Source organism: Quercus suber, unplaced genomic scaffold (assembly GCF_002906115.3).
Source record: "Quercus suber isolate HL8 unplaced genomic scaffold, Cork oak 2.0 scaffold_812, whole genome shotgun sequence".
NCBI classification, from domain to species: Eukaryota; Viridiplantae; Streptophyta; class Magnoliopsida; order Fagales; family Fagaceae; genus Quercus; species Quercus suber.
The window spans coordinates 1-13792 of NW_027070244.1; the positions used below are offsets into that span (position 1 = coordinate 1).

Here is a 13792-nt window from a genome sequence, read left to right on the forward strand (position 1 = left end):
AATTTTATATGCCCCATAGCTTGACATATTTCCTGTAATTTATATATATATATATATATATATATTATAGCTTAAATTATTTATGTACATGATATGGGAAAATTAATTTGCTCATTAATTCATTATTTTACATACATTATATTATGTTTTTGCCTACGAAGAAACTCAACAAAAGCAGCCAACTGGTGACCCATTGGCATGATTATTATACTTGACCACCCTAAAGAGCCTTGGTCTAACCGCTAACCTAACAAAACGCTATGCATGTCACAACCAAAAAAGAACTCCCAAACATTTTATCATAATGACATCTATAACAATCATGTTATGTTATATTTTCTAAGACTAATCAAGAAAATTTGAAGTTGATGAGGCCCTGTTAATAATTTTTTTTCTGTAAAAAAAGAAAAGCTAACAACAGAACACTAAGGATTGTTTCGAGTTTCAATTGAAGTAGTATGTTAAATTAATTAAAACTTTTATGGAGAAAGAATTATACATTAGGATTAGGATATATAAATAAAATAAAAAGAATTATATATAGATTAGGAGGGTGACGAGTGTTTTCTCTCTCTCTCAAAAAAAAAAAAAAAGGATGATGAGTGATGACTTTAATAAAATTTAAAAATTCCTTATTCAATCAAAAATAAAATAAAGAAAAGTCAAATTGGTGAATAACTCTATAAACGGTGAGGATGACGCCGCCTTAGACCGCAAACAACTACAAAAGGAGACCTACACCTACAAAACAGAGTATAAAACTATAAATTTACAAAGCAAAACCCTAACAAATTTGTGCTTCTGCTATTGCTATTGCGATTGCATTTGCCATGGCATTAGAGTCAAGCACAGAAGTTTCTTTGGTTCTACGTCGCAAAATAAGAAAAGAAAACCCAGAAGAGGATCCAATTCAGCCTCCATGTCGCAAAAGAATTCGAAGAAGAAAACATCCTGATGAACCTGAACCGTCTTATGATTTCTTCAACAACATCCCTGATTCTATGTTGTCCGAGATCCTTTATCGACTCCCTTGCCGAAGTGTTCACCAAAGCAAATCCGTTTCGAAGACATTGTGCAATGACAGGAGAGACAAATTACAGTGAATTTTCATTAGTTATATAGATTACTTGTATATCAGACATTGGGTCATCATCTATATCAGATTACTAATGCATTATATCAGACATTGGGTCATCATCTATGTAATCTGTTACAGTGAATTTTCTTACCACAGATTACTTGTATAAATCTTTATAATGCATTAGTTATTTCTGATATATATTTCTTCCTATGTTTTTATTTGAACCATTTTAAATTAAACCTTGCTAATGCTTTTTTTCCCCAAAATTTTTGTATCAAATGCCTGTGGTTAGCTCTACTGGTAAAAGATGTGGAAGTCTCCAAAGTAAGATTAACAAATTATATGATGAATAAAAACAATATCTTGATGGATGCCACCTTATTGGTTGTATGCTGAATTGGCAACGATGAATGTCGACTTGCGCATCAATGTATTTATNTAGATAATTAATGTGTATTCACTTCATTGACATATTCAATGAATTAAAAGTTTTACATAAATGTAAACTTTGATAAGATGGAAGCCTAAATAAGAGAAGCTCTCCCACATGAGGTCTTTGCTTTTATATATACTAGCCTCTAAGCACGCGCTCATGCGTGTGCTCAGAGGCTCTTCTATTTTTTGGGTAAAGGTTAATTTAGAGCATTTATTATACTTTGGGATTACTACATTTTTATCACAAAAAAAACCTAGGGGTGTGATGAGTTATTTCGCGCCAAGTTATGGATATGCGTAAGATGACAACGTTATTTCACCTATTAACGCATAATACTCATCACACCCCTAGATTTTTTTTTGTGATTAGAAAATGTAGTAATCCCAAAGTATAATAAATGCTCTAAATTAACCTTTACCCAAAAAATAGAAGAGCCTCTAAGCACGTGCTTAGAGGCTAGTATTCCGTAATTATTATCCTTTTTTGCCAATTTTGTTTATGTAGTAATCAACGTGTTATTAATTGGAAGATAATGCTATAATTTAGTCTTAACCTATAGGGGGAGGAAAAAAAGATCCATTGAATAAATTTTATAAATAGTGCATATAATGAAAATGCATAATGAAATCCTAACAATAAAACTATTTACAAAATACATGAGGTGACATTTACAAAAGCTATTATGAAAAGTTGATGGATCAATGTAGAAAAGTGAAATATTTACATCAGGTAAAACTATAAAATAAGTCACTACATCTGAAACATAGAACATGTGAACTTATTAATATTATGCCGGCTACAGTGGAGAAGTTGGTGGAGCAATGTTATTTGTTCCACATTCCAATTGCTTTCCAGCAGCATTTGCCATGAACCTATGAAACAAAATGTGTGTGTCTGTGTTATTAATAGAGACTTAAAACGTACACAATAATGATAAGTACAATAAACATCAAGCATAAACTTATGAAATGAAATATTTAAACTGACCTTGTGATGATATTGCATAGCTCCATGTACGTGAAATGGTCTACTTCAGCTTGGGACTTGAAGAACTATCATTTAATTACAAAATTTAAAAAAAAATTATATCCAAACTATGTAATTAAGTATTTTTTTTTTATTTAAAAAAGTATATGTTGTAATGATTTGTACCTGCTTTATTATTGCATCGTCCTTCACTCTCATTTTTTGTTTGTCTTTACTGTTTTGGATGTTGAAAATTGCATCGTCCTTAGTTTTTTTGTTCGTTTTTTTTTTTTTTTTTCTCATGGATGTTGGAAACCACATTGTCCTTGATTTTAATTCTCTGTTTGTCTTTGTTGGCATGAGTGTTAGAGATCACTTCATCCTTCATTTTTCCTTTTTCTTTATTCTTATGGATGTTGGAAACCTGATTGCTCTTGACATTGATTTGTTGTTTGTCTTTGTTCTTGGAACTTCAAAATGAAGAAAAAAAATTGTTTGTATATTAAGACTATCAATTAGTTATTTTCCTATTTTAAAAAATAGCGTAACATACCTTTCCAATTCTTGTGACTCTAAAACTCGTTTCACTTCTTTCCAGAGCTCTTTCTTGTCAGCTCGAATAGTGAATCCCCAACCAGGTGAATAAATTTCCAATTTTTGAACCTAACCCATATGCAGCATGACTTTTTTAATAATAATTTTGATAAAATAATAGAAAGGGATGTTGATTAAAGATATCATTAAAAAGAAATATACCTTGTTATCAATGGCCTCCATGTTTAATATTGAATGATCATCCTTCCAATTCTCCCAATAAGCAATAGGAACAGCATGCACTCCATTATTTAGCATAGTGGACTCGATCCTCACATTGTAAATTATTAAAATAAATCTATATGTAAGACAGTTCTTTTCAGTTGTTAATTAATACCTATGATGAAGGGAACAAAACATCTTTATACACAATATTTCTTGTGTGAACACCTTCCTCCTCAGGTATTCTTCCTTTTTGCACCAATAGTTTTGTGATGGATTGGGAGACTCCTCTTGAAACCGCGACATATAATTGGCCATGACTAAAAACATGATTAGGAAGATAAATTCCAACAGTTGGAATTGTTTGACCTTGCACTTTGTTTATTGTAAGTGCAAAGCTCAAACGTACAGGAAATTGTCGTTTGATCATTACAAATGGCAGGTGTACATTTTCTATTGTCTTCAAAGGGATTCTTGGCAAAAAAACGCGTGTACTCACATATTGTTCAGTCAAAATTTCAGCGTCAATTACATTGTTAAAACATTCACGGCATATCAATCTTGTACCATTACATAATCCAGCTTTTGGATCTATATTGCGTAACAACATAATTGGAGCACCCTTTTTCAGCCTTAATATATGTGGTGGTAAACCCCCTGGAGATATAGAATTTAGGAATTCTTGTTGATATAGATGTTGCATATCTCCTTCAACCTCATCAAAAGAATGTAATGTAAACTCATCTCCTGGAAACTGAGAAATTATCTTTGCATTAAGCTGATCAACATCATCATTTATAGGTGTTAGCAAAGCCCTATCAACCATATACCTTGCATCATTGGCATTTTCTTGCAAACTTGGAAAAACTTGATCAATCAAGTTGTATATAGAATGCTGACCCTCCCATTGCATTGCCATTGAAGGGGGTAGTTTAATCAAATCATCCATTATAAATGGTTCATTCCCATCACCGATGTGTTGTATATACTTAGCAAACTCTTCATTGTTAACAGACCTCATATTCTGCTTCAAATGTAACACTTTGATGTCTTTCCACAACGGGGACTTAAGTATGCACTAATTATATATATATATATATATAAGAGAATTTTATATGGTTTATATATATATATATAAGAAAGAAAAAACATCACATGAGAGACCATGTGATTTTGTCATGTGGTGCATTGTGAGAGTAATTTCTCATTTAGCTTTACACCTCAACTTCTTTACATATTTGGATTATAATAAAATTCTATTAATAGAATATCACTATTTTCACTAAATGTTTAACTTACCACTATCATACTTCAATAACATAAACATGACATTATAAATTTTAGATTATATTTCCATAAGCCAACTAAACATTGACATTTTTCTCAAAAAAATAAATAAATAAATAAACATTTACATGAAATTACAAATTTTTTATGCTAAATCCAAACCAATGTAGAAACAAAAATTATGATTAAAATTTCAGCAAAAAAATAAATGATTAAACAAACAATCAACTTATTACACCACTTTTTTTTTAGAAGATATTACACCACATAATAACTAATTTCTAATTTATGTAACTTTTTTTCTATAGTTTAAATTCTCCATCCCCTTAATTTTGTATTACATCATTAATTTAACAAAAATCTCTTTATGTTATTGCAACATTACTTCATGTTATTACTTGAAAATATTTTGGATATTCTGTACAAGTTTTTCACATAACATTATCCGCGCATGACTAGTTCTTTTAAAGGCTGGAAAATCCATTTGAACCAAAAAGTCACTAATAGTGAAAAATCTTCAACAATCTCAACTACAATCTTACAAAATAAAAAACAACAACAATAACAGAAAAAGACACTGCCTGAGAGAAGGAATTACTGCATGCCTCATGTGATGTAATCAGAACACCAGACAATTTGTGGTCAAGGCCCCCCAAAAATGAACGGCCCACTAATTTGCAGTGAGCCAAACAGTTAAAAATAAAAATAATAAATAAATAAATAACCCCCAAAGTCAAGAAAATAAATTAACAAGGAAATGTTGGGAAATATTAGGAACCAATATGTAATTGCTGCTCATTATAATCAACCATCATGGTAGAACCAGGGAGAAGCAAGTTCAATTAGGCATGATTAGGTTCAGAATCAATTATTTTAGTTCAAGGAACAAACTTAAGCATTGTCAATTCTATTAGGCCAAATATTTAATTTTATAAATAGTACACGTATTAGTACAAGATGTGGTAAATATTAATTTATTTTAAATAAGTTTGCCATGTCATTAACTGATTAACAATGGATTGAAGCCCTTAGAGAATGACAAGTGATCTCACATCATTGGAAATTAGTTGGTGGTAGTTAATTACCTCGAGCGAAAACTGTCATTTCAAGTGGTTATATGTAAAGAGTACATGAGTACCACATGAGCAGGTAGTTACCTCAAGGCAGTTATCAGAGTGCTTTCAGCCGGGATCGTGGGATTGAAGGCTAATGAAAACAAGACACATGGTAATGACGACAAGATTAACAATCAAACCCTCAAAGTATAAATAGTGAAAGATGTTCTCGCGCAAGACAAACACACTCAGACATAAAAATCCCAGAAAATCATCTCTCGTTGTATCAGAAATATTTGTAGGCTTGTAGGCAAGTAGGCTTACGAATAAATTTAAAAATTAATTCCACTAAATCCTATTAACCATTGTAGGACTTGCAACAAAAATTAAAACTATTAACATGTGTAAATCATGGAGTTGATAAAAAAAAAATTAAATTTGATATGAGATATAGACTCACAAGAGATAACTATATACATGGAGGCGGGTTGAATTGGGTCTAGGTGGTTTAAAAAAAACTCAACCCGCCACTCAATCCTACCCACCACTTTAATAGTTGAACCCTCCCAACTCCACTTGGAAATAATATCATATCCATATGGAGCAATATGGAGAGGACTGGGTTGGGTGGCCTACTCAGTGTCCTCGTCCTCCTCCTCCTCCTCTTCTTCTTCTTTTTCTTCAATCTCTGATTTTTCAAGGAATTTAAAAACGTCAGGACCAACCTGGTCCCCATGGGTATCTTGTAGGGCTTTGAGTTGATCAAAAAGCCATTGTTTCTTGGCTTTGGCGGCAGCAAGGTCTCGAGCCTGTTCCTCCACTTCTTGCTTTGCTGCCTCAACTTCTCCTCTAAGTTTAAATTCATCTTCCCTGAGTTTGGAGGCAACTATAACCTTCCTTTTCCCTTGGAGTTTAGGTCTCTCTTTGACAGATTTAAGTTGAGAAACCGGGGCTTGAGGAGCTTGAGGTTTGTTGAAGTTTGGCCCTTGAATTAACTCTTCCTGCACATGTTTAATTATTTCACCTCGAAGCGGAAATAAAATGGCCATAGATTCTAAATAACCCTGATTTATCTTATGAGAAACAGAAATATATGCTTCCTCAATCATTTGATCTAAAGGGTCAGAGCTGCTTATTTCAAAACTCTCAACCTTCCCAGCTTTATGCTTGACCCTTTTGCTTTTGCCAGTGACGTTCGAAAGATTGGCTGATATATAAAAGTTTGGTATTTTAGTAAAAGCCTAGAAAATATAAAGTAAACATTGAATAATAAAATTTACTTAGTATTTGGGTCCAAATTCATGGACTGCCCACGATGAGCCAAACAAAGGAAATAGGAACGAGCATTGGAGAAACGTTGGGTGTAGTGGAAAAAGTGGATGTCGATGACAAGGGTTTCTGTATGGGAGGTTCTCTACGCGTCCGAGTCTTAGTCAACATCGCCGAACCATTATGCTGAGGTTGGAGAATAAGATTGGGAAGAGAGAAATTGTTGTGGGTAGACTTTAAGTATGAGCGACTTCCCATCTTCTGCTATTGGTGCAGGATGATGGACCACGATGTGAAAGAATGTCTACAGTGGATACGGAGTAAGGAGACACTAAGACCGGAGGAGAAGCAATTTGGAGCATGGTTGCAAGCCTTACCAAAACAAAACCTGAAATCTCATCTAATCTTGGCGACAGGTTACGGCGGCCATAGGGTAGAAGAGGTGGTTGACAAGACAAATGATAGGTTGGCAAGCATCCCAAAGGCGCCTACATAGATGGGACAGGTGACTGGTGAGCTGCAGGTAGGTGAATCAGAGCTGGCCAACCTCGTAAGGAACGATGTGGACGATACGAGGTTGATGGAAAATTGTGCTGAGACGGTAAAGGCGATGTCTGTGCTGGGAAAAGATTTTGAAAAGAAACTCGCAAAGATTGTCATAGGAATTCATGGTGAAGTTTTCTGAATGATGAAAGGTGAGGGGTTCGAGAAGAAAGTGCAGGAAAACAGCAAAGGTCAATCCCATAAACACACACACGCTCCTTTAAGCATGCCTGATGCTAGCGTAAGCACCTGCCCAAGGCAGCAAGTCCTCGTGGGCCTCAATGATGCAAATGGGCCTAATATGTCTTTGGCTATGGACATAACAACTGAACGAGCCCAGCCCGAGGGTGGTTTTAAATTTGCCTCAAATAGCCCAACTCCAATGCATGGCAACAACACAAAAAAGCTACATGGTGGAGGATTCCAAATCTTCTGTCTTACTTTTCCTGCTCCACTCTATACTCCACCAATAAATATTTGCCACGTGATACTATTAATTAATAACTGTATGATTAATTAGTCAATAATGATAATATTTAATTAATTAGGTGAACATGTGGTAAGTATTTATTGGTGGAGTATAGAGTGGAGCAGGAAAAGTGAGACAGAAGATTTGGACTCGGTGGAGGTTCACAAAAAGCAAGAATAAAGACACTCACGAAAGGAAAAGAGCACGTAGCTAGAGAGCCTTCAAACTACATAATGGAAGCGATGACAGTCCAAGATATGGCTATGGAAGTGGACAGCACGGAGGCAGGAACCAAGAGGAGGAGAATGGAAATAGGAAGAGAGCAAAAGCGGAGGGAGAAGTGAAAGATCTTGGAAGGATTCTGAAATAGCATCTTGGATCGGTGGAGGCTGCGGAGCAGCCCCACAGTTAAAACACTCCAAAAAATAGTTAAGGAGGAAGATCCCACATTAGTCGTTTTAATAGAGACTAAACTTAAGGCAACAGAGATGGACGGAGTTAAGAGAAAGATCAAGAGACAACATGGCCTAGTGGTGCCTAATCAAAACCGGGGGGGGGGAGCTTTAGCTCTTCTTTGGGAAGATACACTGACGATGGATCCGCTGACTTACTCACCATGACATATTGATGTGATAGTTAATAAGGAGGACGAAAAGAAGAGGTGGAGATTTACTGGTTTCTACGGCAACCCGAAGACAAGCAAACGGGATGAGTCATGGGCACTGATAAGGAATCTCAGCAGTAAATGTGAGCTACGTGGCTAATCATTAGGGATTTGAATGAGCTTCTTCATGCAAACAAAAAAGAGGGAGGTAATGTAAGACCTAAGGGACAAATGAAATTGTTTTGGGATACCATTGATATCTGTGGACTGCGAGACATGAGCTATAATGGGTCGGACTTCACTTGGAGTCGAAGACTAGGAGCAAAGGGGTGGATACATGAACACTTGGGCAGAGCATTTGTGTTGACCAACTGGGCTGCATTGTTTCCTACAACCAAGCTCTTTCATGTGGCCAACTCAGTGTCCGATTATAGCATGTTAGTTCTGAAGAATGCAAACCCCACTGGGAAGAGGAGAAAAAAGACAATTTTTTCGTTTTGAGTCAATGTGGCTAAGAGACAAGCGATGCTCAAAGGTGGTCAATGATGCATGGGAAAGAGGAAGAACCATGGGAACGAACTGGCTGTTCCTACATTGTATGGAGGAGTGTCGCACGTCACTGACCAAGTGGAATAAACACTCCTTTGGCCACGTAGGAAAACTAATCATTGAGTTGCAAAAAAAGCTTCAATTGTTGGAGAACTGGAGGGGTAATGAGTCGGTCTTAGAGGACATATACAACATGAAAATGGAGCTGAATCGATGGCTGAATATGGAGGAAATGTGGCACCAACGGTGGTCCCGGTATAGCTAACTTCTCAAAGGTGGTCAATGATGCATGGGAAAGAGGAAGAACCATGGGAACGAACTGGCTGTTCCTACATTGTATGGAGGAGTGTCGCACGTCACTGACCAAGTGGAATAAACACTCCTTTGGCCACGTAGGAAAACTAATCATTGAGTTGCAAAAAAAGCTTCAATTGTTGGAGAACTGGAGGGGTAATGAGTCGGTCTTAGAGGACATATACAACATGAAAATGGAGCTGAATCGATGGCTGAATATGGAGGAAATGTGGCACCAACGGTGGTCCCGGTATAGCTAACTGAAAGCAGGTGACAAAAATACCACTTTCTTTTATACAAAAGCCTCTAACAGGTTCCAAAGAAACTCAATAAATAGGGTGTCAGTGACAACACTTGGCAGGAGGATGAGGAACAAATTGGAAGAATCTTTATTGAGTACTACGAACAGCTCTTTACTTCCTCGCGGCCAGAGGTGGAGGAGGAGCTACTTGAGGTCATTCACACAAAAGTCATAGATAGGATGAATGCTTCTTTGCTTAGAAGTTTCAATGCCCACGAGGTGGAGAAGGCCCTCCGGCAGATGCATCCCCTAAAAGCACCCGGCTCCGATGGTATGCCCCTACATTTTTACCAACATTTCTGGCCTACAGTTAAGTCTATTGTCATTTCCACTACTATAGATTTTCTAAACCATGGCACTGCTCCCTTGCATTTTCATGATACCTATATTGCACTAATCCCCAAAACAAAGAATCTGGAATGTGTCATAGATTTCAGGCCAATTAGCTTGTGCAACATGACTTATAAACTAGCCTTAAAGGTGGTGGCAAACAGAATGAAAACTGTCTTACAGGAAATTGTTTGTGAGAATCAGAGCGCGTTTGTAGCAGAAAGGCTAATCACAGATAATGTTCTTATGGCCCATGAGATGATGACTCACATAAGTAGAAAAAAGAAAGATAAATGTAGGGAGATGGCTTTAAAACTTGATATGAGCAAAGCCTATGACCGGATGGAGTGGGATTGTCTATGACAAATAATGAAGAAGCTAGGGTTCCATGACAACTGGATATCTACAGTGATGAGATGTGTGACCTTAGTGACTTACGCAGTGAGAATCAATGGACAACCATACGGTGAAATACATCCATCCCGAGGGCTGAGGCAGGGCGACCCATTATCACCATACCTCTTCCTTATCTACGCGGAAGGACTTTCAGCATTATTGCACAAGGCCGTTCAAAGGAAGAAGCTTAGAGGAGTGGTTGCCTCGGTCATGGGGCCAAAAGTTTCGCACCTCTTCTTCACCGATGATAGCCTAATCTTTGGACGGGCGACAAAGGAGGAGGCTACCATAATTCAGAGATTGTTATAGGTATATGAGACCTCCTCAAGCCAGCAACTGAACCGGAAGAAGACATCTCTAATCTTCAATCCTAACACGAATGATGGGATTAAAGATGAGGTGAAAACTCTGTTTAGTGCCCAAGTGATTAAACCCCACGAGTCCTACCTAGGTTTACCCTCCTTGATAGGGAGGTCAAAGTCCAACACCTTTGTCCACCTGAAATAAAGAGTGACGAATAAGGTATCGGGTTGGAAAGAAAAACTATTGACTAGTGCTGGCAAAGAAGTTCTGATTAAGGCAATTGCACAAGCGATGCCTTCATATACGATGAGTTGCTTTATTTTGCCAAACAAACTCTATGATGAACTCCAGTGGATGATCAAACAATTCTACTGGGAACAAGCAAAAACTGAGAAGAAACTAGCATGGTTGAGTTGGGAGAAGCTATGTATGCCAAAAGATAGAGGGAGTATGGGTTTTCGCGACTTGAAGCTTTTCAATCTAGCCCTCTTAGCAAAACAGGGATGGAGATTGCAAACAAACTCCTCATCCCTGTTTTGCTGGGTCTTTAGAGCAAAGTATTTTCCTCCTGGCAGCTTTATGGATGCCGACATGGGAAGGAACCCCTTCTATGCGTGGAGGAGCCTAATAGCGGCACAAGGGGTGGTGCGAAATGGTATTCAATGGCAGGTGGGGGATGGCGAAAATATTAAAGTATGGTGCGATAAATTGGTGCCAAAACTGAGCACTTACATGGTGGTATCTCCAGAAATACAAAGCCCACAAGTCACTCTAGTTAAGGACCTCATAAACAAGGGAACTTTTGAGTGGGATGTGGACTTGGTCAATCAATGCTTCAATGCCGAGGATGCTTCGGCCATTCTGTCATTTCGTTAAGCTCGACGGGCAGAAAAGATAGGCTGATTTGGGCGGCATGCAATTCTGGGAAACTCTCAATGAAGTCGGCATATGCATTAGCTTACGAAGAAATGACAGAGCAAAACAGGGGAGATTGTTCAAACGACTCGCACCGCAAATAGGTCTGGAAATGCATTTGGCAGTTGAAACTCCCCCACAACTAAGACACTTCATTTGGAAAGCATGCCGAAATATCCTTGCCACCAAGGATAACCTTAAGAGAAGAAAAATCTCTGTAGATGATGAATATGTCTTATGTGGACAACCGGAGGAAACCACATGCCACTTGCTGTGGTTTTGCAAACATGCCCGTGGGGTTTGGGAGTCCAGTAAACTAGCTCTTCCTTTTGCCATTTCTCCATCTTGGATGTTCTTGGATGTTGTGCAGAACCTACAAAAAGGGGAAGGGTCTCAACCCGGCCTAACAGAGAGAGTCATCTCAGTTTGTTGGGGTATATGGAAAGATTGCAACGAAAGAAGGATAGGAGGCAATGGCAAACCGAGTAGAGAAATCTTGAAGACCTCATTGCACCATGTGGATGAGTACCATGCGGCGAACGAAGTCAGATAGGACGATGCCCTGAAAGCGATACCAATGATAACATGGAGGCCTCCTAACTGAGACCAATACAAGGTGAATGTCGATGGTGTGGTCTTCAAACATAGAAAAAAGGCGAGAATTGGCATGGTGATCTGAGATAAAACTGGGTTGGTAATCGCGACCTTAAGGTAAATTAATAAACGCACCTATGGGAGCAGTAGAGATAGAAGTAAAAGCAATGGAAGTTGGTGTTTCGTTCGCACGAGATGTGGGGATACAGGAGGCGGTGTTTGAATGAGACTCATTGGTCATTTGCAAGGCCCTCCAAGGAGAGGGTGAGGCTCCCTCATCCACACATAATGTACTGGCAATAACGTTGGAGCAAGCATCAGGTTTTAGAAGCTCTTTTTTCTCTCATGTAAAAAGACAAGGAAATGTCCCTGCTCACTTGTTGGCACAGTATGCAAAAGAGATTGAGGATTGTGTAGTTTGGCTAGAGGAATGTCCTAACTTTTTAGAGCACGCATGTGTTCATGATATGTCTATAGTCTCTCATTCCTGATTAATGCTATTATTCAGTATTTCCTATCAAAAGAAAAAAAAAGTTAGGCAAAGGGTTTTAAGAGATTCAACCATTGAGTTTATATCATTCCTAGCTGCCATATATCCATCCCATCAGTCTTGAAATTTGGCAAAAGTGCACGAGCAATGTATAAAACACTGAAAAATGAACTTCTTTGCCAAATCTTTACTCTTCTTCACAAAAGAAGTGATCTCTTCTTTCCTCAAGCTTCTTCTTGAGTGCCATGGGTTATTTCAGTATAGACTCGGGGAAAAGATACTAGTTGCTCAAAGCCTAGTTGGCGTGCAACAAAAGAAGGATTATATATATCTCTAAAAAAATGCTCAAGCCAAAAACAAGTACATCTCAAGTTTGGAGAATGTTGGCGTATATGGCTCGAGTCTTATCATCATCTGCCATGGAAGATAGGGTCTTAAATTCCAAGAGCCCAAATTTCATTTCTTTGAAAGGCTTGAAATCTACAATATTGTAGGTTCTACCATATTTGGAGAATTATCAAACCACTATTTGAATGATGGAATGTCCTAGAGCTTGTCGTATCTAGCACCAGACCAATGCTGTCCACAGGAGTTGGACTTATCTTTGGAAATAGGTGTTTGCCCAAAGCTGAACAAACCATAAATGACATGGAGAAGCATAAGCCAATACCATAGCTCTGCTGTAAACATCAGCCAAAAACATAGGGGGGCCCATCACCCATGGCTACTCAAATTCCTTGTGCTTGAGCTCAAGCAATTGGCACATAGGTGGAAATAATCCTTCTCGAAGTAATTTTGAACAAGGATCTCCAGAGCCACGTACAGGAGGTAAAACGATCGCTCTTCATTTTACAAAATGGAGCCCAAGCCATGAACTCGTTTTGCAGCAAGTAAGTTCAAATAAAAGCGCAATTGCTTCTTTTGGGCAGGTGAATGAATGCGACATACCATAAGGAGGAAGGCACGTCAGGGCAAAGACATCTTTGATAGCGAGTGTCATGACTCATGAAATCTTCAGAAAAGTGGAAACAATTGGTCACGAGGGACCAAAACAGAACCAACGATGAGAGCAACACTGGATTATCTTGGGGATCATACTTCGAGAGTAAAATGGCCTTGCGAATACCATTTGTTTCTCAGCTGTGTGCCCATTC

General features: G+C 37.9%; 3 protein-coding genes and 2 long non-coding RNA genes across 5 annotated transcripts; 2 read left to right on the forward strand and 3 right to left on the reverse strand.

Moving 5' to 3' along the window:
* Positions 1–2308: 2308 nt before the first annotated feature.
* Positions 2309–2759, reverse strand: LOC136064967 (uncharacterized). The gene is made up of 3 exons (XR_010626620.1): positions 2670–2759; positions 2505–2569; positions 2309–2389 (listed from the first exon to the last, which is right to left on the reverse strand). It is a non-coding gene; the product is annotated as an uncharacterized LOC136064967 (long non-coding RNA).
* Positions 2760–3414: 655 nt separating this feature from the next.
* On the reverse strand, positions 3415–4547 carry LOC136064962 (uncharacterized). Its single transcript, XM_065767481.1, has 2 exons — positions 4539–4547; positions 3415–4317 (listed from the first exon to the last, which is right to left on the reverse strand). Exons 1-2 carry the CDS (start codon positions 4545–4547, stop codon positions 3415–3417), a joined length of 912 nt encoding a protein of 303 aa, XP_065623553.1.
* Positions 4548–6004: 1457 nt separating this feature from the next.
* LOC136064968 (uncharacterized) lies at positions 6005–6993 on the reverse strand. Its single transcript, XR_010626621.1, has 2 exons — positions 6862–6993; positions 6005–6788 (listed from the first exon to the last, which is right to left on the reverse strand). It is a non-coding gene; the product is annotated as an uncharacterized LOC136064968 (long non-coding RNA).
* A 3952-nt stretch (positions 6994–10945) lies between these two features.
* LOC111995711 (uncharacterized mitochondrial protein AtMg00310-like) lies at positions 10946–11515 on the forward strand. The gene has a single exon (XM_024027642.2). It carries the CDS (start codon positions 10946–10948, stop codon positions 11513–11515), a length of 570 nt encoding a protein of 189 aa, XP_023883410.1.
* A 37-nt stretch (positions 11516–11552) lies between these two features.
* On the forward strand, positions 11553–12107 carry LOC111995710 (uncharacterized). Its single transcript, XM_024027641.2, has one exon. It carries the CDS (start codon positions 11553–11555, stop codon positions 12105–12107), a length of 555 nt encoding a protein of 184 aa, XP_023883409.2.
* The last annotated feature ends 1685 nt before the right edge of the window (positions 12108–13792 follow it).